A 23,402-nucleotide genomic window follows, 5' to 3' on the forward strand; every position below is an offset into this window, starting at 1 on the left:
TATGATGATAACAATGATATACACATGGTCTAAAGTCAAAATGGAACAATTTAAGAAGTTGAACAACATTTGTATTTTTGAATTGTCTCGTCCTCACTCACAGTGACTTTGCGTCCCTGGTAGGACTCCGTGATCCGGATGCCGCTCTTGCTCAAGTCTCTGTTCTTCACGGAGAGTTGAGGCTTGGTTTCCCCCATTTCCCCGTTGCACATGTCAAAAGCAATGACATCGCCACCGTCCCTCGCCACAAAGCCGCAGACGCACGAGGCAGCATGCAGCACGCTGCCGCACTCCCACTGACGTACGTGCACCTCAAACTGCCAGAAAGTGCTTTTAAACAGGACAAAGGTGCCTATATGGTAGCTCTCATAGTGCCTGTGTGAAAAAAAGGAAAATATTAAACCCTTTTTCCCATTTGGTTCCTGTCATTAGATCGTTGTATATTTGCTATTTTTTATTTTACAAAAATAGACAGAAAAACTTCAATATGTAACGAATTCTGTGAAACTGCATAAATATAGTTGATTGTATGATGTTCCCTAATTTACTGCATAATAGACTGAAGTACCTGCCATCAAATGTGATAATGTGAGGATCAGTGAAGGAGTAGCAGTAGGCTGAGGGAACATCCTTTACTGTGATCTGAAAAATGAGAGATCAATTAAAATGAAATACTCAGGATGCAGAATTATGCACTTGTACAAATGCAGCAAACATTATGATGCAGCAACTACTAATATACAGAAATTGAAATGTTGTGAATTAGTAGGCTGCCGCCCTTGATTCAACCAGGACAGGTTGATCTATTTACCTCGACAGGCTCTGGTGAGTATCCGTTCCACAGAAAATTTTGAGTGAAGAAGGGTTTAACAGAGATCTGAGTTGTCCTGTTACCATCTTTGACAAAGTCTGTGGTTGGGCTGAAGTGGATCAGAGCTCGGCTGCAAACCCCATCCCGGCAGGGGCCCCGGGACAGATCCACCACGCAGGAGGACAGAGACAGATCTGCACCCAACAAACCCTCGTCTGCAACACAACAAGAATCTACGTAAAATTCAAAACACATAGCTAGAAAAGACAACTCCTTCCAGAAAATTTGACTAAAGTCACCCTTTGGCTGCGGTACAAGATACAGTACAATAAAATGACCTCCGCTCCACACCCTCTTAGATTTACCTGTGCAGATTTTTTTTTTAAGACTAAATCGCAGAATGGTTAGTAAATCCAGTGGAATCTGCAATCAACTACACTTATATCTCTTACCAATAATTGTAGAATTATCCCCTATATGCGCTTGTTGAAAGGAGAGAAGAGAGCTTTGATTAATGAGGTCTAACATGTCTAAGATAGGGATTGAAAGATTTGATGGACTGCAGTCTTAAGGAAAATATTGTACATGGTGAGTTTCTCTGCTGTTTCTGTATGCAGCTCTTTACCTACAGTTGTTAAAATATTCACGGTCCAAAAATGTTTATATCCTAAAGAAAACACATTATAACGCAGGTTTACAGGTTAAGATGAAAAGCCCTGTTCACGATTGACGCATTCATTCATTCAAAGGAGCTGTTGTAACACCACCAGTTCAGATGCTATTTAATGTCAAATTTAGGGAAACTAATTAAAGACTCTACTTAAAATTATGTTTATCCTCATCCTCACAACCTTGTTTCTGCCTGTTTTTTTGTTTGAGTCACCATTTAGATTTCTAGATTGCGAAGCAACAATAACTACTGTGGCTTATGATAGAAAAAAGCGCGGTGAATAGCAACACTGTATGAATGTGTGTGAATGGGTAACTGTGACTTTCCTGTAAAGCGCTTTGAGTGGTCTATATGACTAAAAAAGCACTATATAAATACAGTCCAATTCCATTCATGATAGGACAAGTTGCCAGATTCTCACAGGGTCAATAACAAGCTATTGTGTCTGTATCTTACTGTGCGTCCTTACCCTTACTACTTGTGCTGAGCTGCAGCGACAGTGTGCACTGTTGTGTAGAGGAGGACGACTCTTCCACACATGGGACAGGAACCGTGCTCTCAACCACCAACTCATACAGTCTCCCATCCTCAGATACAACGATCACCTCTGGTATAAGCTGCATATAATAGTCGTCAGCCCTTTTAACATACAAACTTTACAACCAGCACATGATATTCAGAGGTAAAGTTATTGAGCAAACAAATATTTTTCTTTCCAGAATGTTGAACTGTAAAATTTAATTATTTACAGACACTTGTACAGGAATATATTAGAACAGAACCAAATAAACATAGATGCAAAAAACATAAATAAACATAGTTTCTCTTCACTCCAAAAATAGAGCCAGTTGATCAGGATATACCACAATTTAAAAATTTCAGATAATGGTTCAATACCCGAATCCCAGCAAAATACTCCTGACTTTCCACTGAAACACCCCTGACGTCAGGGGACTCCAAGAAAAAACTGGAACTGGAACAGTAAATCTGAGAGAGGGATGGAAAGAGAGAGCAATAGAGACATTTGTTTTTCTTTCTATTGCAGTAATGTGCATACCATTCATTTTCTTTATCATTGTGCCAACATTTTAAACCTTGAACAACGAATTGGCATACTAAACTTAATCAAGGTCATTGAAAACTATTTTGATAGAAAAGAATAACATAGTAAATAAAGAGGGAAAAATATAAGCCCTGTTCAATAATAATTAGCCAAGGTCAAAATTGGCTATTGTTATGACCCTTAGCTAGATAGCTGCGCTGTCATTAGCCAATTCTGTTAGCAAGAGCTAATTTAAGCCCACTTCTTTTAACAAATGAAGTTAAATCGGACCTGAGTGTCAACTATCTTTCCTAGCATGCGATAAGCTAGATACAGTGGTGTTGTTATTAATAAGTGCTATTTAGCCAGTGCTAAAAATGATTTTAGCCAAAAACGAAGCTAACAGTGTAGGCTAGCAACCTAGCTAGCTCTGCCTGAAATGAGTTTAAGTTAGCCCCAAATTAGCTTTGATTAGCTTAGGATTGTTTTAATTTGGATTGTTAACATGTTAGTTGTTCTTAAAAATACATTATATCTGCAAATTATAAGTAAATATTCACTTGTGTCATTTCACCTGTCTTTTGCAGGAGTAAACAGGCTTTATTGGGGGGTTTTTCTCGTTCTTGCGTGCTTCGGCCATGTATTTACTGTACCAATTCGCCCCGGTGCGGTATCACTCCGCAAATCAGCTGTTTGACTCAAAGCTACCGCAGCGAGTTGGCGCAGTAATACATGGCCGAAGTAGGCGTGAAACTTAAACGGCTGTCTGGCGGAAAACTAAAGAAGTGACAAAATAAGTCTTTTTTTAGGTAACGATTTAAAATGTGGCGTAAAAGACGTTTTTCGGTGGTCCCTGTGGGACTGAGCCTTTCGTTACTTGCATTTCCCCTCCAAATCGGTTAAATGACATCGCTAATAACCATCTCCATAAGGTAACATATTAACTATGCATAAGTAGCTCATACAACCCCACTTCAAAATCACTGAACTATCCCTTTAAGTTACAGAAAAAAGTTACTGCAGTCCTGCATCAGACCTTGTCCCCCAGGCGGAGGTTGAAGCCATCCAGTTCGATGAAGGTGGAGGTCTGGATGGTGGTCTCCTGCTTTAGCTCCTCCTTCCTGCCCTCAGGTGAGAGACGAGACCAGGCCACCACGTAACCCAGAGAGCTGTTGGAGCTGCTGTCAAAGCTGCACTTCAGGTAGACGGTATTACCTGTCACCTCTGAGACGATCACTGGTACAGAGGGAGAGGGTGGCTGCTTGGCTGACATGGGGGAAGCAGAAAGAGAAGGTGCATTAGTGGGGTCTACACTATACAAGAAATTATATATAGTATAAAGCATTGTTTTCTGCATTCTGCAAGGAGATTTCATACAGCAAATGTATGACATGTCCAAATTTTGCAACATTATCAAATTTTAGTCCATGGTTTCTTCAACCATCTCTTACAAGGGTTTGTTCACATTTGAAAATGCTATTTTACATCCTCATCAATGGTCGGAATATACATTTTATGGCCAAAAGTATTTGGGGAAGGCTTCTGCTCTTCATAAAAAATTATAAATGATTTTCCCAGTTTGGCAAGGAAGAACCGGGAAAGTAGGTTGCACTGAGCCCTCAACCTCATCTAGCACAATCGGTACAAACTAAAACTCAGATTGTAAGCCAGGCCTCATCACCGAACATCACAAATGGCTAATGGCTGAATTGGAGCAAATCCCTGCAGCCAGGGTAAAACTTTTCTTGGAAAGCCCTACTCTTAAGAGTAGAGACAGCAACACGATAACCAAGGTTGTAAAAGGAGATGTTCAACAATCACACTCTCCATAGGATTGACATTTACGTGTCCTCAAGGATTACATTTCCACTTCCTCTCAACTTTTACGGCTTCAGTTTGATTTATTGTCCAAACTTCTTGTTGTTGTCCAACCTCCTTTTTTTCAGATGAGAGAAAAAAGGAGACGATCGAAAATCAAATCAACAACATTTGCAACAACTGGAGACTGATGTTAATTTTTATTCCAGACAGATTTAGTAACAATGTTGTAAAATGTTATACTACTATTCATCCCACATAAATTTTGTCATAAGCACGAGCACGTTGAGCACGGGAATCACAGCAACTTGGATTCCCTCATTTAAAACAATGATCTTTCATCTAACTCAAATTCAACTCCCCACCTCTTTCTTTCCACCTCTGCCAGCTTCCCAAAACCTGCCCTGGTATAATTCACGTCCTGGCTGAAGGCCGTCACCATGGAGACAAGGCCCAGTGGACACCGGGACACATGCTCAGCTCATTAAGAGGAGCGGTGAGGGGGCCGGTGGTGCATTCCTGACCACATGGCAACTCCCTGACCTCCTGATTGTTTTGCTGTTTGACCTAACATGAGGAGACAAGCGTAGGCCATAAACAAAGCTGCAGGATCCTTACTTATACATGTTCCATCGACGTTCACTTCGTCAGGGTCACAGGTCAGCAACGTTGAGGGTAAAGTGTCCGACATCTCTGTTAGATATATAGATAGATATATAGATGGAGAAAAACAGTGAGTTTTAAATAAAAAAATATTAACATCATAGATTATACATTATACAGAGAAGAGATTGTGAGTTTGACACCAACAAGCACTTTAGAACTTTTCATTTGTTGTACTATGTCTAATAAGACTGTGGTTTTGTTTTCACTTTTAATTTGTCTCTCAACACTTGGAGTTGTGTGTTGATGTTGTGTCCTAGATAGCTTAAGTAAGCCACACAAACTAAAGCAGTGAAAAAAGTACATTATTTAGCGTACAATTGAACAGAGTTGGTCTCCCTGCAACAGTAGAGCTCCAACTTTTGCTATATTTGATACCATCGATCACAAGGGGTAACCCATTCTGTTACAGAGACTAGAACTAGAACTAATTGGGATTAAAGGAACAGCATTAGAATGGTTTAAGTCCTACTTATCTGATATTTTTCAGTTTGTTAACGTTAACAACAAATTTTCCATTCATACAAAAGTGAGAAATGGAGTACCACAAGGTTCTCTGCTGGGACCGATACTTTTCACTTTATATATGCTTCCTTTAGGCAATATAAGAAAACACCTCATAAATTTCCATTGCTACGCTGATGATACCCAGCTGTATTTATCTATAAAGCCAGATGAAACTAATCAGGTAGACAAACTTCAGGACTGTCTTAAAGACATAAAGGCCTGGATGACTTATATTTTTTTACTTCTAAATTCAGAAAAAAGGTAATTTTACTCGGCCCTAAACACCTCAGAGAGACATTATCTGATCATATAGTTACCTTGGATGGTATAACCTTGGCCTCCAGCTCTACTGTGAGGAACCTTGGAGTTACCTTTGACCAGGACATGTCCTTTGACTCACACATAAAACAAGTCTCTAGGACAGCCTTCTTTCACCTGCGCAATATGAAGAACATTAGAAACATCCTATCTCAAAAGGATGCTGAAAAACTAGTCCATGCATTTGTCACTTCTGGATTACTGTAATTCATTACTGCCAGGATGCCCCAATAAGTTAATCCAAAATGCCGCAGCACGAGTTCTGACAGGAACTAGAAAAAGAGATCATATTTCTCCAGTGTTAGCATCTCTGCATTGGCTTCCTGTAAAATTCAGAATAGAATTCAAGATCCTGCTCCTAACCTACAAAGCCCTTAATAATCAAGCTCCATCATATCTTACAGAGCTCATAGTTTCATATTATCCCAATAGATCACTTCGCCCTGTAAACGCAGGACTACTTGTGGTTCCCAGAGTCTGTAAAAGTATAATGGGAGGCAGAACCTTCAGCCACTAGGCTCCTCTCCTCTGGAACCATCTCCCAGTTTGTGTCAGGGAGGCAGACACCCTCTCTACATTTAAAGTTAAACTTTAAACCTTCCTTTGATAAAGCTTATAGTTAGAGCTGCTCAGGTGTTTAGACAGATGACCGCCCACAACTGAGTTCGGTTCTGTCAGAGATTTCTTCCTGTTAAAAGGGAGTTTTTTCTCTCCACCGTCGCCAAGTGCTTTGCTCATTGAATATCCATTTCTCCTGCAAACTCCATAAAATCATCCTCATACAACCCCACTTCAAAATCACTAAACTATCTCATTAAGCATGATTAACATATTTCATCATCATATTTAGGCCACAGCACCAGTTAAACTTTAGGGAAGGTTTGTCATATTCAGGGCAGGACGTGTCTACTGTAAGATTTGACCAAAACCTTCATCTTTTCCTTTCGATATTGTGCCTGTATACTGCACCACTGACCGCAGACCATGTTTTTCCCTCATTGTGGGATTTGTTGGGTTTTCCCTGTAATATTGTTATATTGACCTCACTATGTAAAGTGCCTTGAGACACTGTATGTTGTGATATGGCGCTATACAAATAAAATTGAATTGAATTGAATTGAATTTTTGTTGATCATCCGCAGAATCATTTTCCACTGCCTCAAGATAACAATGCGCGTGACCACACCTCAAGTGCAATTCCTATTTAAACAACTTGGGCGCTGGACAGAAAAATGACAACGATCACAGACATCTGCATGCTGCTTGGCGTCGCTTTTTCGGGTGTAAGATGGGGCCCTATATGTCAGCCCTGTGATGTGTCCAGGCTACTTGCCTGATGTGAGTCCATCCTTATCTCACGTAAAGCCAACCTGAGCTGGCACAAAGACAGTGTAGCAACCACACTCTCCATTCATTATTGTCAATAAACCATGTCCAAGGAAGATGACCAACAAACAAATGACTAGTCAGTGCAAAGAGTGTATTTAACTGTAGGTAACCAAAGAAACTGCACTTCAGCTTGATCCTGATCCTGCAACTGGTGAAACTAATTTGATTATGTCCATAACAACATGCATCTTGTTTTTCAGCTTTAAAGGGCCACTGAATACTGTGCATTAATATACCTCAAGTCCTTATGTAGAAAGTTATGGACTCGTAATAGCAATAGCTATTGTGATTCATAATATTATTCTTACTTTTTAATGTCATTACAAAGCATCATACCACATTATCAAGGCTTACAGCAATGTTTCTGATCGTTTGGGATTGTGTAATGATTAATTATGTAAGTATATATGAAGCTGCATCAGTAAAAGAACTACCCTCACTCATGAGTTGTTCTTCCACAGTGGGAAGTGAAAAAACTGTTTTGTCCATGACTACAACCAGGCTGATTGTCTGAGAAGGACCAGGCCAGCGAGACTGACGGAATGTTAACACTGAATTTACTCACATGGGATTTGAACTTGGAAAAACTGCCTGGTCAAAATCACATGTTGCAGCAGTCAAGGTTCAGTGAGATTTAGCTCTGTCCCACAGCGGCACAAACATACACTGTAGTTTTTGTATAGATTTATCAGGAGCATTACATTGCAAACATACAGGGGATCAGAGTAGGATCCCATGCTCAGACATACCTTCAGCGCAGTATCCCATGCATCCCTGTGTGGGCTGCAGCAGGTAAACGTAGAAGTCTCCACAGTTTCGCACGGTGACCGGGATGCGGAACAAGCAGCAGTCTTTGCTGCTGCTCGGGAAGAACTGCCAGGCAGCGCAGGCCGTCAACTGCCTGACCTCCAGAGACCCAGGCAAGGACTCTCCTTCACGCAGAGACAGCCACACTGGGGCCTGGGTCCCACAGTGGTTCACCTGGATGTTTACAAAGACACAGAGAAGAGAGTAACCATACTTAAAGTGCATAAATGACTGTCTAAGCTGACTGTCTAATATGACAGATGAATGAAAGCTTTTACATTCCTGCTCCTAATAATAAATGTTTTATTTTGTTATTTCCCAAAATGAATCCTCTTGAGCACAGGACCTTATAACTTTTTTGAGTGTCCTTACTTACTGTACATGGCCAATAAATGTATTCTGTTTCTGAAAACAGCATTTTGCTCGAGGACAAAAACTTGAAACTGAACCCGTTAGTAAACTTTCAAAAGGAACCAAGAAGAAAACACACAAAATAAAAACAATACCCACTTTTGAACCATATCACGAACATTCACAACCACTCCTCCTCTAATACAGAATGAGTCTGGATATGTGTTTGACAAAAGCCAATGTTTGCCGCAGCTAAATCCTTGACCTGACAAATCTAGCAATTTATTTAACATCATCGTAAAATCATTGCCTTATTATGTAACACATGTTCACAGCGATCCTTTCTTCCTTCGTCTGCCCACCCCTAAGGGTATCCATCACCCAGGGAGAGCAGCGATGCTCTGGGAAGGCAGGGTGAGGCTGACACTTCAGATGGATCCAGCAGGCTTTACACAGCAGGCCGTCCGCAAGAAATTAGACACATTCCAGCTCTCCTTGCACTCCCCTTCATAAATATGCACACACACACACACACCAATAACCACAAAGCCAAATGTAGCAATGCTTGCAAAATCAAACAAACACACATCAATTTTTGGCACACAAGACGTCACATGTCAGAGTTTCTCAACACGAGGTCACAGATGGAGTCTTGAGAGGTTTCACAGACTCATGTGTGGATGTTTGAAATTGAACTAAACATATATCAATACTTCTGTTTAACACCTCTGGATCTCACCACATGCTACTAAAGAGAGAATACAAAAGTGAGTGCCATGATAAAATGAACCTCCCTAATTTCAGGGGTCATGAGAATTGTATGACCTTCAATTAAGGTCACAGCCGTCAAACATTCAAACAAGCAAGACTTGAGGAATATGAAGCCACCTGCCATATTTTCTAATTCTGGCTTCTAAAAATTTGAGCTGCACCAAACAAGACTACAAGTCGCCTATACATTCACTCGCACAGTTTTGAATGCATCATTTTTGCAGGCATTTTTGAGATGCAAAAATCCATTAGCATAGGTCTGCAGATTGATGTGAAAAGTCTCTGCTGCATTATATTATAACCCTGATGTAACTGTGACAAACATCGCCTGACAATCATAAATTTAAATGTATGGTTTATGCAATTATTCTAATAATCAATTTATTAGAAAAGCCATTGACTTGAGCAAATATATGAAAAAAGTAATTGCTGATAAACATAAACTGAATATTTTGGGGTTTGGGGCTTTTTATCAAAGAAAACAAGGCATTTGAAGATGTCACCTTGGACCCATGGAAACATGGGACTTCTTGTTTTGCACCAAACAACTAATTGAGAAATCAATCAAAAATTCAGATCGATCGATAATGAAAAAAGTATTTTGTTGCAGGCCTACCCAATGTTATAAAATAAATGGAAATGCAGTGTGAAGGATAGACATCACAAAATATTCTTCCTCCAGCAAACGTGCATCATGGTTGAACCAATCACAAGAGGAGAGCTCGAAGTTCAGGTGTTAACAGACCCAAGATGTATTTTGGACACATTGAGATACAATCACTCTCGACCATATTCTGAAATGGTCTGGATATGGCCACATATGGGCACATTTTTTAAGGAGCATGTGTACGTGAATGTGTCCTAGGCCACAATGAAGGGCTCAACTGATGGCCTGTGCATAAGAGGAAGTACACACTCATTCACAAACTAATACAGATCACACAAATCATGTAAGCTGACTTTGTCCATAACGTCTGGAATTCTTTAGACGAGCCCATAGAGATTTATTACGAGTGCATAACACATCTTGGGCCACTTGGTTTTCCAAGGAAAACGCCAAGGAATAGACCCAGTCTGAATTGATTTAATTTCTTCTCCTTCTTTTAATTTCCAGCAGCAGACTAGGCAAGGCAAAGCACATTGTTGCTTGCCGCCAGTTAAAAACAACAACACATTTAGTCTTTGTAAACGGAAATGATGTTTGTGTTTATTTGCATATACTGTAGAGCAGGGAAGTTAGATCTTACGGGAGTGCGTGTCATTGCGAAAGGTTTCACAGGAAAGGTCATTTACCTCCACACACTCAGTGGGCATGCTGGCTGGCTTGTCAAAAATCTGAAACTGGTACCAGCCCGGAGTGAGGGAGTGGTCGCAGATGAAGTCCTGCAGGGCCGACTGCTGCAGCCAGCTGGAGCTGAAGGTGGTGCTGCGGTAGGGGTTCTGAAGGATGGAGTGGCCGCCCGGTGCACATTCAGGAGGGAGCACTGCAAGAAGAGCCAGAGAGAGACAACATAAGCACTGGATGTTCACCCGGACTGTCAAAATCAATGAAGGAGAACTTGGACGGCCTTGTGCAGGCCAAAGAGAGGATTGAGGACGTTCATATTGTCCAGCTGGTCCACATTCAAGATAAACGTTTCCAACTGAATTTCAAAGCTGATGAAAAGGTACAGTGCTGCCCAGCGTGGACTGGATAAGACACTCATACGAGAAACTATTTTGCAACTATTTGCTTGTATTGAATAACAGATTACAGCACAGAAAAAATGTGGTGTGGAAAACAAATTAAATAAAGTATAAACACAAACATTTTTGCCTTGTCAAGTGTGTCCCATTCAAGATTATTCTCTCTTGATTAATTATACAAAAACAAACAGGCTTTTACTTTAACTTTAAATCCAGGAGCAGGAGCAGTTGTTGGGAAACAACAACATTAACTGCATTAATAAGACTGATTTTACTGTGAAATTGTAGATTTTCATACATTATATTAAAGATCAAGGAATTGAGTCATTTTAAAACTCAGATCAGGAGGACAACAGGTGACCAAGGAGGTCGGAAGAGGAAGAGAAGATTTATAGAGTTTGATCAAGTTGAAACCATGATCATCAGATCAAACGACCACAAACGTGAGAGCAGAGGGAAAGAAGAAACACTCTACATCCGTCCTCATCACCTGAACACAGACTCTCCAAGTGGCAGGTGAGTGAAAAGAAAGTGAACTGCTGAGTCTCTGCTTTCCATGACAGCACAGTACATTATTACACTGTGACCATGAGGGCAGCTATGTGGCTCTGGATGACAGTGACATGATGGATGAGGAGGGGTCAGCTTCATTACGGCAGAGTGACAAAAACTATACCCGAGGAATCATGCAGCTCTTTTAATAAAAGTCCTGAGGTGATTACATCACATTTGTCATCCAATTTTTGGTTTTCAAAATGTGGGAATGTGTTACTTTTTTTCTACAGAAGAAACAGGCAGTCATCATCACCACCGTTGTCCGTTAAACTTGTGAAAACAGTGATCAGTGCACCTCTGTGACGCATTACAACAGTTTTTTTTTTTATTGTTTAAAAAAATAAAATAACTTAAAGGACTGAGCTTACCCGTTTGAGCGTGCATCGCGTTAAGAAAGAAAAACACAACCCGGAGAAGCTTTACAAGAGTTTGGAGTCGCATCGTGCTGCGGTGACCAGCCACTGGCACCGATTCACCAAAAGTCCTCTGTGCGCCCGGGAAGAGAGGAGCGCAGCTGTTTCCCGATCGCCCCGAAAACGAACTGAAAAATCCGGAGGGTTCTCGTTCCAGTCACGTCGCGTTGGAGGTTTTGCAGGAGCTGCAGCGGCTGACCACAGACTGCCTGCAGGCTGCAGCATCACAGCGCGTTAGGAGGGGCATCACCGTCTCATGACCCAAACCTCCAGAACCTCCGCACCGAGCTGGAGGACTCCCCGGTTAGGCCGAAACTGGATTCCTTTTCAGTCATTGAAGATCGACATTGTTTTTGAGAGTCAGAATTTGGCAATTTTGGGCTCACACTTTGGTTTGACTTGTGCAAATAGTCAAAGTGGTTACGTTGTGTATTTGCCGGATACTGGCAAATATATATATATTAATTACACTTATTGGAGCAGGTTTAAGGAAAAAACTAAACATCTTAATCTACAAGTGTAGGCCTATGTAAGAACCTAATACATGAATTAGTGGAGGTCATAATAATAATTATCATTATAAAAGCCTACCACCAAAAAGTCACAACTTTAAAAAGAATATTCATTTTCTTTTATGCAATGTAAATATTCTACGTAAATTAAAAAAAGCACAGCTCACTTTCACACCAGCTCAAAATGCACTTTTTAAAATATTTATATTAGGCTAATTTGACTCTTTTTATGTTTTGTATTTCTGTTTTCAATTATTGTTTTTAATCTTAATCCAGCCATCATTCTTCTCTGCACAATTGCTCTGCCATCACACCTTCAAAACATCTGCATACAAAGTAAATCATATCAATATCTCATGTGATCACCTCTTCCCTTTAATACAGCACCAATTATCCTCATTGCTCTTGTGCACAGTTTGTCTAAGTTGGGAGGAAGGTTGTTCCAAGCGTCTTGTCTCCTTGTGTAATCCTAGACCGACTTCATGATGTTGAGATCGGGGCTCTGTGAGGACAAGACCATCTTACTCCTTGTTCTTCTGGTCTCTGAATATACATGGTCTCTGAATCTAAGAATCAAAACATCTAAAGTGTCTAAAAGCTTTTGCACAGTGGGTATATGACACAAAAACACATGTTGAGTATTGAAATAAAGACTGCAGTCCAAATGCATCCTGTAAAACTTTATGCAATGTTGCATACAGTATGCAAAGAGATTAGTCAGGGTCAAGATGGTTATCCTGAAGCTAATACTCTCCAAACAGCAGGGAGGTTTAAAAAAAGTCCTAAAATATTTGATACAACCAAAATAATGTGGATCAGCTTCACTTTGTAAAATTTTATTTCCTCTCTTTCTAAGGACGGAAGAAAAGCAGACTGAAGGTCTAATCATGGAGCCTCACTATTGGCCCACCAGTGATATTTCATTAGTCAGAACTCCAAACCACTAAAACAGATGGCCCTCATGCTGCATTTTTCAGGCAAGCAGCATTAGCCAAGGAGTGGGATTTTGGACAAGTCAGATATCACATTCACATCCTTCCAAGCTGCTTGTTTCCATTTTCTGATGCTGTAACTGCAGCCGTGCTACTCGGATGTGTTTGTTTTTTTTAAAAGCAGGAGCAGAGGAGCCGGAGCTGACTGTTCTGTCAAAGACCTGAAACTAATCTCTTTAGTAGAGGAAATGTGATATGGAAGAAGCGATGGATCAATTCTAATTATTAAAAAGAATATATATTTTTCAGCAAGAATTTTGACAAAAAATTATCCTTTTTTTGCAGATGAAGATTATAAGATAAAGGGAATTGAACAGAAAATTATCCTATGCACCAGTTCATTTATTACCAAAATCATAAACTGGAAATCCATGCAACTACAATGCAGGTCTGCAGCTAACAATAATTTTTAATTATGGATTAATATGAAGATTGTCTTTCTCATTTAGTTGTTTTATCCTTTAGCCCATTGAGCACAAGATAATAAAGAGTTTTGAAAAATGTCCATCACTGTTTCCCAGACCCCAATGTATTCAGCCCCATATATAGTAAGTTTACGATGATCAGATTACTCATATTTAAGAAGCTGTTGACTCAAACAATGAAGACATTATTTAAGATTGATTTTCTATCTCCGTGTTTCAGCGAGCTGTTGGAGATGATTGTTTTGGTAACATTTTTATCAAACTCTCAAAAAAAAGAAAAGATTTTGCTTTTGCTAAAGAGTAAACCATGAGGTTTCAGTGAGAAAATCTTTAGTGATTCATGCTGAATAAACCTTCTGCACATCTAAAAGGAGTCTGACAGCTGTGAATGTCGTAGACTGATCCTCCTGTCTTCTCCCAGTGCAGCTTGAAGGTGCCTGACGCTCATCTGTTTGACTCCCAGGTGGAGGAGGGATATACAACCCCTCCCTCATAAATTCTCCTGGACCATCAACCTGGTGGGAGCCTGGAATAGCCATCAGGTACAAACCCACTTTCTTTCCGTCGGCACACCCCGACGCCTAACACAACCGGCAATTAAATCTCAATTGGCCTCTTGGATGGAAAACATGAATCTATGTCAAGCGAACATACGTGTATGAGTTTGTTCCTTTTGGGGAAGGAAAGTTGTAAACAAAGAGGGTTAAATGCCTCATCAGCTCATTTTGTGCAATTTTCCATCATTATAATCAGTTATGCAGACGTGGGAGGAATGGCAGCACAGTGCAGTGTCCCCGTGGGAAATCTGATATCAGCTAAATGATGCGAGGAAAGCAAACAGTATATAATTACCTTAACCTCCACTATGAGCTAAGTTAGATACTTGAGTTGGTAGTTTTACCTTCCATCTTTGGAGAGCGACCATCAGAGCTAATGAATGTGTGGTCGCTCTGTGCTGCTTTTGTGTTTTGTCACTGTAGAGAACAAATGTGACCTGAGAGCAGCTGGGTCATGACATGATTTATTGACCACGCTCATGTATCCACATTTATTGCATGTGATTTTTTTGTGGATTGCTTTGATTTAGAGCATCTCCCCTCATCTATCAGAGACAGGATAAAAAGTACAGAAGGAAGAGCGTCTGATCGAATGGGACGGGCAGTGATCGCAGAGACTTGAAACTCCTTTCTTCCCTCAATGACGACGCTCGATGAACAGTAAAAACAGATGGAGGTCATGAAACACAGTCAGACGTTAGAACGGAATATAAAAAAAGTCCAGAAATGATACCAGCAGTTTTTTCAGTTCAGCCTTGGATAATGTTTCAGGTTCAGCTTTTATCTCCTCCTGCAGTGGAAGAGACATCATTTACAAACTTCTCTGTGTTACAGGTTGATTCATATGCAGTACTTTTCAAAATTGCTCAAACAACAATGCAATTAACCTACATCACAGTGCCAGAGTGACATGGAGACGTCTCTGAGGCCACTGAACGGCAGGGTCAATGGCAACATCTCCGGTCAAGTCTGACAAAAGGTTCCTGTAATTGTGCCACTGATTGCAAGGCGGCTCTTAATGTCACTGGATACAATGGCAGAAGTTCTTCAGAAGTGGGGCTGAGGGGCCAGAGGTTGAGAGGAGCCCCTGAAGGTGGCGGCTCTTGGTTTTTAACAGGGGCAGCGAGGTCGGCTCCTTCACAGGTGCACTTTGGCCTCAGCTCAGGTTTCTTGTTGCCTTTGTCCCCCTCGTGTCAGCTGTCAGAGTCGGCACGAACAATGATCTCCTCTCCGTTCTGTCTGGCTCTTGTAAGTCACAGCTCTGACCTCAGATGTTACAGTTTTTCTACCAGTATGACCTCAAAACCTGTGCTTGTGACGTGTTCACAAAACAAAAAAAACATGTTTTAGATTAGATAATATTTATATTATATAATAGTTGCACCTCATGACAGTCAGAAAAATATTTGGGCTTTTTACTGTTTTCAAATATTTTAATTCATAGTCGCCTACTAACTTTATTCAAAGTATAATTTATCTAGTGGTCACTTCAAGGACCAATAAATAACACATTCGAATTTATATACATTATATACACTATGGACACAGCTGTTAGGGGCAATTTAGGGTTAAGTGTCTGGCCCAAGAACACTTGGGCAGGCGGATTGGAGGAGCCGGGGATCAAACTGTTCACCTTCTGGTTAGTGGACGACCCCTTCTATTTTATGAGCCACAGCCACTCATAAGATTTAGTCTCATAGCCTATACATGTCACCTTAGAAATTTGATAGTACGAATGTGTTCAAACAAATAGCCACCATTTTACACATCCAGCAGACAAAGAGGAACCTTTCCATCTGTTTGGAGTTGTGCTTCTGTCCACTAGATGAATTCAAATCCAATAATTACTTGACTTTAAGCTCTGTTTTGGTCTCCTGGGGGAAACATCTGACACTTCAGATGGGTTAACCAGCTATAGTCGCCTACTTTGTCTTTCTGCTCTTTGGTGATGTGGAGTTACAGCACAGTAAACTGCTGCTGCTGGAAACCACAGTGATGTGCAGTTAGTGTGAACTGAAACAATACATTTGAAGCCTCCAAAAATCAAAACAATGAGCTGAAAGACATTCAAAAGCTCTGAGACGAATCGCTTACAATTTATCATTGTAAGCGAGCCCTGATTTCATCCACTGTTAATACAAAACAATAATACAATTTCAAACACACTGACACATGAGCAGAGAGCAAGAAAAAGAAACAAGATGATTTTAATTATATATATATGGACAGGATCACCAGTTCTAAAACTCAAACAAATGAGTCATAAACAGCATCCGGAGACTTAAACATGATGGGAGACTAATGACTACAGTGGTGGCATTGAGGAAAAACAGCCTCCTCCTCTCAAAGCTCACTTCTCGACTATTTGCTGACTTTTTTCTGCGAGATTCAGTCTGTAAAAAACATCGACAGTTGACATAAAACAGCTTCCGGATCCAGAGCGACTGCAGCATGAAATCTGGAGGAGGCAACAGCTCGGTATCGCAGCCTCCCGAGACTCTGTATGTACTGGAAGCATTCATTATCCTGTCACCGAGACAGTTTATCTCACCGTACGTTTACATTTTTTAGATGAAAGTCATGACCTCCAACATTTAGTCCTCCAAACGTCTAATGGACTGAACCTGGCTTTCTCTGCCGTATACCATGATTTCTCCTCTTCCTCAGTCACCTCAGTCACTCACCTTTACAAATGATGTATAGAGAAGGAATTTATTTTACAAGGGTGAACTGTCTTATCATCTGGTCGCTGACTGCTCTGAGCTGTAGGCCGCTTGTAGAGATTCTATTAAATTTGGTTTGATATTGAAAAACTGAAATCAGGAACTATTATATACACAGGAATAATTTTATTTCTGGCTAAACTTTATATCCACAACATAGAATCCCCTTCCTTTTTTTAATTATTTTTTTTTTTAACGAATTAAGGTTGTTTTATTTTTGTTTGTTTATTTATTTTCCATCTTCCTTTTTTTGATTGCGTTTATGTTGAATGCATTTCAGTTCAGTTTTGCTCTCCTCTTTTGCTGTTCCCTATGGCAATTATTTTACATTTTTTGGTTTTTGTAAATGAATGGATATGATGCCATATTTGTTTTGTATATACGTATTCCAATTAATAAAATAAAATAAAATAAATGTTCAATTCCGACTGAAAATTTACCTGTTCAGACTGCACCTTACCCCCTCAATTTATTATTTACAACAACAACAAAAATTCTAGATGAGCACTTGAAGCTATTTGATAAATGTTTATGCACTCTATTCATTATTGCACTTTTGGGTAATATCTTCATGGTTAAATACACTTATTGTAAGTCGCTTTGGACAAAAGCGTCTTCTAAATGAATGTAATGTATTGTCTATAGCATCAAGGCTACTTCCTGTAGCATCAAGGTTACTTCCTGTACCATCACCAGCCTACATCAATTTTGATAAGATGGTGCTGTCGAGTGGTGGAAGAAGTTCTCTATATTAAGTTCCAATTCAACAGTGTAGAAATACTGTATTCAATATAAAACTCTGTCATTTGATCATTCAAATAAGTGCAAAAGCATTAACTGCAACATGTACTTATAGTGCCAAAAAGTATTCATCATGTAGATTAACCCACTTCAGAATGATTTATATCATATTATCGGATTATAATACTGATGCATTGCTCTTTATAAACTTAATCTATGATAGTGCATCTGATTTTTTAAATAATATTTTGCATTAATAGTGTGGACCTGCAAAATATCCTGTAACTCCAGTTGTCAAGTGTTGTAGAGCAAAAGGTTGAGTATTTTTCTCTGAAATTTGGTCATGTAAAAGTACAAAATAGTATAAATAGAAATACTTGCTAACATTACTGTTTACTGATTCCTGATATCGTCCTAATCATGAATTAGGAACAAAACTGTAAATCTTTCAAATGGTTGTATAAAAACTCCTAATCTGCTATATCTCTAAATAGATATTCTACCTTCTGCTGTATGTCTTTACATAGACAAGGTGAAAAAAAAAGATTACAAGGTGCCAGGATCTCTGCCATTCAGAGGACGCTTAGTTTCTAAGTTACTGTTTTCTGTTTTTGTTGAATGTCCTATTGAGCTCAGCCCAATTTACTTCTTTTGTTAAGAAGACTAAAGGTTTTTGTTACCAAGCAGCCTTTTTTTATTTGTTGTGTGCCAGTAATCAACCCTGGTGCCCCTTTCTCTAGGGGGCTCCCACTGTGTTCCACAGGTACAAACAGTGCGACAACTTCAAACTCTGTGGAGTCTCAAGACGTTGGCCGGCCAGGGATTGAAATTAAAGGTAAGCAGATATCGCGTTTCCCATCAACAATTAAAGATGGCTCCATATGGTTTGTTGCCGTCAGTCTCTTTTGAAAGTCAAATCCAGTTCTCTGCAAGTCAAAACCTGTGCCTTGCGAGAAGTAAATATTTAAAGCTCCCAAAGAGTGAGAGACGGGGGGGGGGGAGCATCAAGCTACCGGATTTCTCTCTCAGACTGTACAGATCTCTGTCAGTCCCTCAGAGGAAAGAAAGAAAACCCTGTGCGATTGTAGCAGCCCCAATAACCAATGGAACAAATAGGACGGCTGGAGTAATACTGCCTAATGTTTTACATGAAAGTTACAAGAGGAAAGACCCTCCGAAGTTCATCACATCGCACAGGCCTCCTGGCGTTCTGGAGTCCGAGCTCATGTTTGTTAAGATGGAAAAGTTTCCTTCTGAACCTTACAAGAATCCCAAACTTCATAACTTCAGACCGGTAAGTGTCTGTCAACCCAAAGTATGTTTTCTTTCTTACATGTTTGTCATGGGCACCTTGTACACGACATAGCGATAGACACAGACTCAGAAAGGCAAACAGGGTCACACATATTTTACCTGCTGTTCTTTTAAGAAAAGCTTGTAATATTTGATTTGACCACAAGATGGCTGTAAACACAAAATTACGAACCAGGCGCAATAAGAATAATACTCAAATGATTCTGGCAGAGCAAATGAAATGAGGTCCCAGAATTCATCTGGGTCCCTGGCTACAATTATAATATTCAACTTTTTGTTTTGAACCTCTCACTTCAGCTTGATGAAGACATTCCAGACTAATAACGAAACATGAGAGGGATCCTGGTGACCTAAATTTGAAATTAAAGCGGTTGGATACAAGTAAGTAGATTAACTGAAATTCCATTAGGCCTATTTATTTTTTCTTGTTTGCAGGGATGTTTCATGAATTTCCATGATGTCTTTTATATGTATATGTTGCATTGTAGAGGGTTTTTGTAATACAACTGTTGACTTTCTTGATATGCTATGATATTTTCTCGTACAAATGTAATCAGTTTGACTTTGATTGAATTCTGAATGAATGGATATACTGTAGTGTTGATAGGGAGGTGAAATTTGATTATTGTTATTTTATGTATGTCTATGTATACATTAATATAGTGTTTTTCTATTGAATTTTTTAATGTCTTACATTATTATCTTTGTCAAAAATATAAAAAATGTATCCCTACAGGTTCATCTACAAATGGAATCAGTTATATTTCCATTTCTTTTTAAACTTTCACTTTGGCTATTTTACTTCATGTACAGTATGGCATGAAGGCTTATTTTTATTATTATTATTATTCTTCTTATTATTATTATTATTATTATATGTGCTCGTATATATTATAATTAATTGATCTTTGTTATTAATTCCTTAATTTTGCATGTAGGAAACCCACAGTAAAGACCGTGTGCAGGAGTTAAAAAATATATATTTGGAAACTTTGTTGCAAAATTTGATATTCTAATTCTCAACTTTTATATATAAACAAATTGATTTATAAATATATATATTGTCTTGTTCAGTCAAAACCTTGTTTCCCTTAATTGTTGAGTTGCTGTCATTCTTATTATGTCTTTGTAATGAGTATTCTTTATTTATTTATTATTGTGTTTATTTTGTAAATAAACATTTAAGCTTTTACTGTATATTTATCTTATCCTTATCATTGTTCTTCTTCTTTTATTACTTGCTTAACAACTTTATTTTGCGACAGAGCTTCAGTCACGATTATACTCGTAAAATCTGTGACAACAGAACTTATTGAATCTTAAATTGCAGTTCATTGACATTCAAATTAATATTTGTTTTTTCCCCCAGTGCAGACCAGCAGATCTGAAATAAATTGTAGATTGAGGGACACCAGGACAAGGATGGACACATATAAACCTGCAGAGCCTAAATGGGATGCCAGGCTCATCCTCCCTCAGCCACCCTGGCCTTCAAAATCCGCCTCCTACACTGTGAGTATAAAATGTTTTAACATCATATCTGCACAAGTGATCACTTTGGAAATCATACTGTCACAGGCTCTGAATTAAAAACAACCCCAGATCCTGTAATCATCATGCACACTGTGTACTGTATAGATTAAAAGGACATGATTACCTAATCATGCAAAAGCTATCACATGCATTGCTGGAGAGTACATTTTCTCAAGCACTGTGGAATCTGACAGCATTCACGCGCACACATCCACGCACACAATTGTATCCTAGCATTAGCATGTATCAGGTTGAATTAGCGCTTGCTAGCACCACCAAGCCTATGCTATCTAGCGCTCACACAAACACCCATTTATGTAAATTTATGCTTGTGTATAATTTATGTATATCGTTTTATTATAATACTGCTATATTTAAAGAGAGGTTGTCTGTGATATATTGTGCACATTGTGTTGTAATAACTGCTGGTCGGGAGGGTCAGTGCTCGGATTCACACTTTCACTGCTAAATTTATGATCTCAATATCATAAATATTGATAATTTTAAGTGAACACCCCTTCGAGACAGATTTCACAGATTTGGTTAATTAGTCCCTGTTTACAGGGTGGTGCCCCAAATGACTAATTTCTAGTAAAATGTTTATGATTATTAATAATTGTCTTTGATAAGTATTAATAACTTGCTACCAATGCAAAACAGACATTTGTACACTAAAGCTCTTACTTCGTTTTCTGTCTCTCAGCGCGGCAGTATTAGCATCATGACCAACTCAATGCTAGCAGCCTGGCTAATGTCCAAAGCAGAAAATAACTGTAAAAATTCCAATTTGAACAAATTACCTTGAGTTAAACGTTCAGTAGTATTGATAAGTAGGATGATTGTGTAACTTACTGATCTAGTAGAAAGAAAACAATCTTCAAGTTGTTTTTGAAGCCTCTCAAGTCCTGGATCTCTCCGGGTCCGTCATAGGTTCAGTCTTGTTCAATTTCTTTTTCTATCACACTGCTTCTCCTGCTTTTGTTCCTCCGTCAACATGATTCATTTTCTCTTCGAGGCTGAGTTGTTTTGGTCAATTCGGCTGTTCCACCGTCTGTCATTTTCCATCACTAGGGAAAGATATAGGGAGCTATTCTCCTCCTTGTTTTGGTTATGCGAACAGCCAATCATAATTAGAATAGTGCCGTGCTGAACCAATCATATGGCTAAAATAGATATAGGTCAGGTTAGGTTGATGCACACAGCGCAGAGCGTAGCAGAAGCAGCAGGTCGTGTGTTAATGTTTGGGCTTCTGCAGTGGTGCACATCAGTACGTCAGGAGTGGGCGCGAGATAAAAGAGAAAATGACGACAGAAAATATCAACTCGAGCCACAGCGTTCCCGAGGAAGACATCCGATGGACACAGCCCAATGTTCAAAAGACGAGGACATTGTTTGGGGCCGTGGAATTCAGTAGCGTGAGAATAGTACCATGCGCTGCAAAAAATAATCATTCATTCATTCATAAGATCTTTTTCCATATCGCCCAGGCCTACTCTGCATCAGAGGGATATGTCCCCTTTTTTGTGACATTGGCTTTATCTTTATACACTACTGCCTTTTCCATTGACTGACTGACTGACTGTGGTTGTATCGTGACCATTGTTACATTGCTCATGCATGAGCATTAACGGGACCTCTGACAGAAGCATTGAGAATTGATTAAACCAGCATTAGCTTGCCAACCCGTTAACATATGAGTGCTTTGTTTGTATGATTGCCATTGACATAATATAAAATGTATATAATAAAATAAATACTTTTTTTAAAGCAAGTTTTTTTTGAGGGACATTGGTGCTCTTGTGGGCCCCAGTGGCAGCCGCTTTTTTCGTTTATGCTTTGGGCTGGCCTTGGCAAGTTTTATTGGAATAATATAAGCACGGGTGGTGGTTTTCTATCACCATTGCACTAGGCAATTCCTTTTAACATCATAATGATAACTTAATTATTTGAATCATTCCCCCACAGATGATCAGTGCATTTGATCATAGAAACATGTTACCAGAAGGGTTCATTATTTTATGCTTTACATCAGTTCTTAAAAAGCAAGGATGTACATGTAGATCATTATTATTATTATAACAAGCAAACAACATGGTTTCTGGTGAATTGTGTTCCATTTTGTTTTCTTACTTCCAGCGTTGGGAATCAAACCTAATCGAAATTTACAGCGGTTAAAACAGGTTCGATTTACACCTACATTAATGTTACACTTGCTAACACCGACAGTGTCTGTTTTTCAGAGACACCGAAGAAGAAGAGGAACGTACAGTGCATTCCTGGACCGGGTGGAAGAGAAACTCTCAAGATCCTGGAAAAATAGATTATGAATTTAAATTTATATTTCATTTGTTTGTTTCGTGAGTTTATTTACATTCATTAGTGAAATGTGGTAAATAAGAAGATAATAATATACTTTCAAAAGCATGAAGTTCCAATTACAATGGATAATGTGAAATTGCCATTTTCCAAATTTTTCTTAATGTGTTTTTTAACCATCTTCAGGGTAGCTATATGATTTACTTTAGTTTGCAATTCAAATTGAAATGAGATACAAGACATTAAACAGAATCAACAATCTGCGACTCTCAGAAGTTATGTTTTTGTTGAGTGGAGAAACTGAAGAGGTCTTTCCAGAAGGGGCAGAGACAGCCGCATGAAAACATGCAGTGACTGGTGGCATGGAGTTCACAGCGCCATATGATGAAGCCCGCTGGACCACCGACAGCTGCTCCTTCAGAACCCCAAGAATTGTAAACATGTGAAGCCTGCACATGTTTGAAGCATATCTGTCATAGCTGCACATA

At 39.3% G+C, this 23,402-nt stretch overlaps 2 protein-coding genes across 2 annotated transcripts in view; one reads left to right on the forward strand and one right to left on the reverse strand.

Annotated features, from left to right (window-relative positions):
• vwdel (von Willebrand factor D and EGF domains-like) overlaps positions 1-12,018 on the reverse strand; it is a 28,676-nt gene extending 16,658 nt beyond the window's left edge. The window contains exons 1-10 of the mRNA XM_035608153.2: positions 11,757-12,018; positions 10,441-10,631; positions 7,968-8,199; positions 4,960-5,034; positions 3,560-3,789; positions 2,379-2,468; positions 1,951-2,098; positions 812-1,026; positions 569-642; positions 102-375 (exon numbers count right to left, since the gene is read on the reverse strand). Of these exons, the coding sequence (XP_035464046.2) occupies positions 102-375; positions 569-642; positions 812-1,026; positions 1,951-2,098; positions 2,379-2,468; positions 3,560-3,789; positions 4,960-5,034; positions 7,968-8,199; positions 10,441-10,631; positions 11,757-11,829 (1,602 nt within the window). The 5' untranslated portion in view covers positions 11,830-12,018. The remainder of the gene's footprint in view (positions 1-101; positions 376-568; positions 643-811; positions 1,027-1,950; positions 2,099-2,378; positions 2,469-3,559; positions 3,790-4,959; positions 5,035-7,967; positions 8,200-10,440; positions 10,632-11,756) is intronic.
• Positions 12,019-18,622: 6,604 nt separating this feature from the next.
• On the forward strand, positions 18,623-23,336 carry si:dkey-30e9.6 (uncharacterized protein LOC564083 homolog). The gene is made up of 4 exons (XM_047329630.1): positions 18,623-18,635; positions 18,801-19,045; positions 20,440-20,577; positions 22,839-23,336. The coding sequence occupies exons 1-4, from the start codon at positions 18,623-18,625 to the stop codon at positions 22,923-22,925; spliced, it is 483 nt and encodes a 160-aa protein (XP_047185586.1). The 3' UTR covers positions 22,926-23,336.
• Positions 23,337-23,402: the final 66 nt, after the last annotated feature.

The sequence above is a fragment of the Scophthalmus maximus genome, chromosome 20 (genome assembly GCF_022379125.1).
Source record: "Scophthalmus maximus strain ysfricsl-2021 chromosome 20, ASM2237912v1, whole genome shotgun sequence".
In the NCBI taxonomy this organism is placed as follows: Eukaryota; Metazoa; Chordata; class Actinopteri; order Pleuronectiformes; family Scophthalmidae; genus Scophthalmus; species Scophthalmus maximus.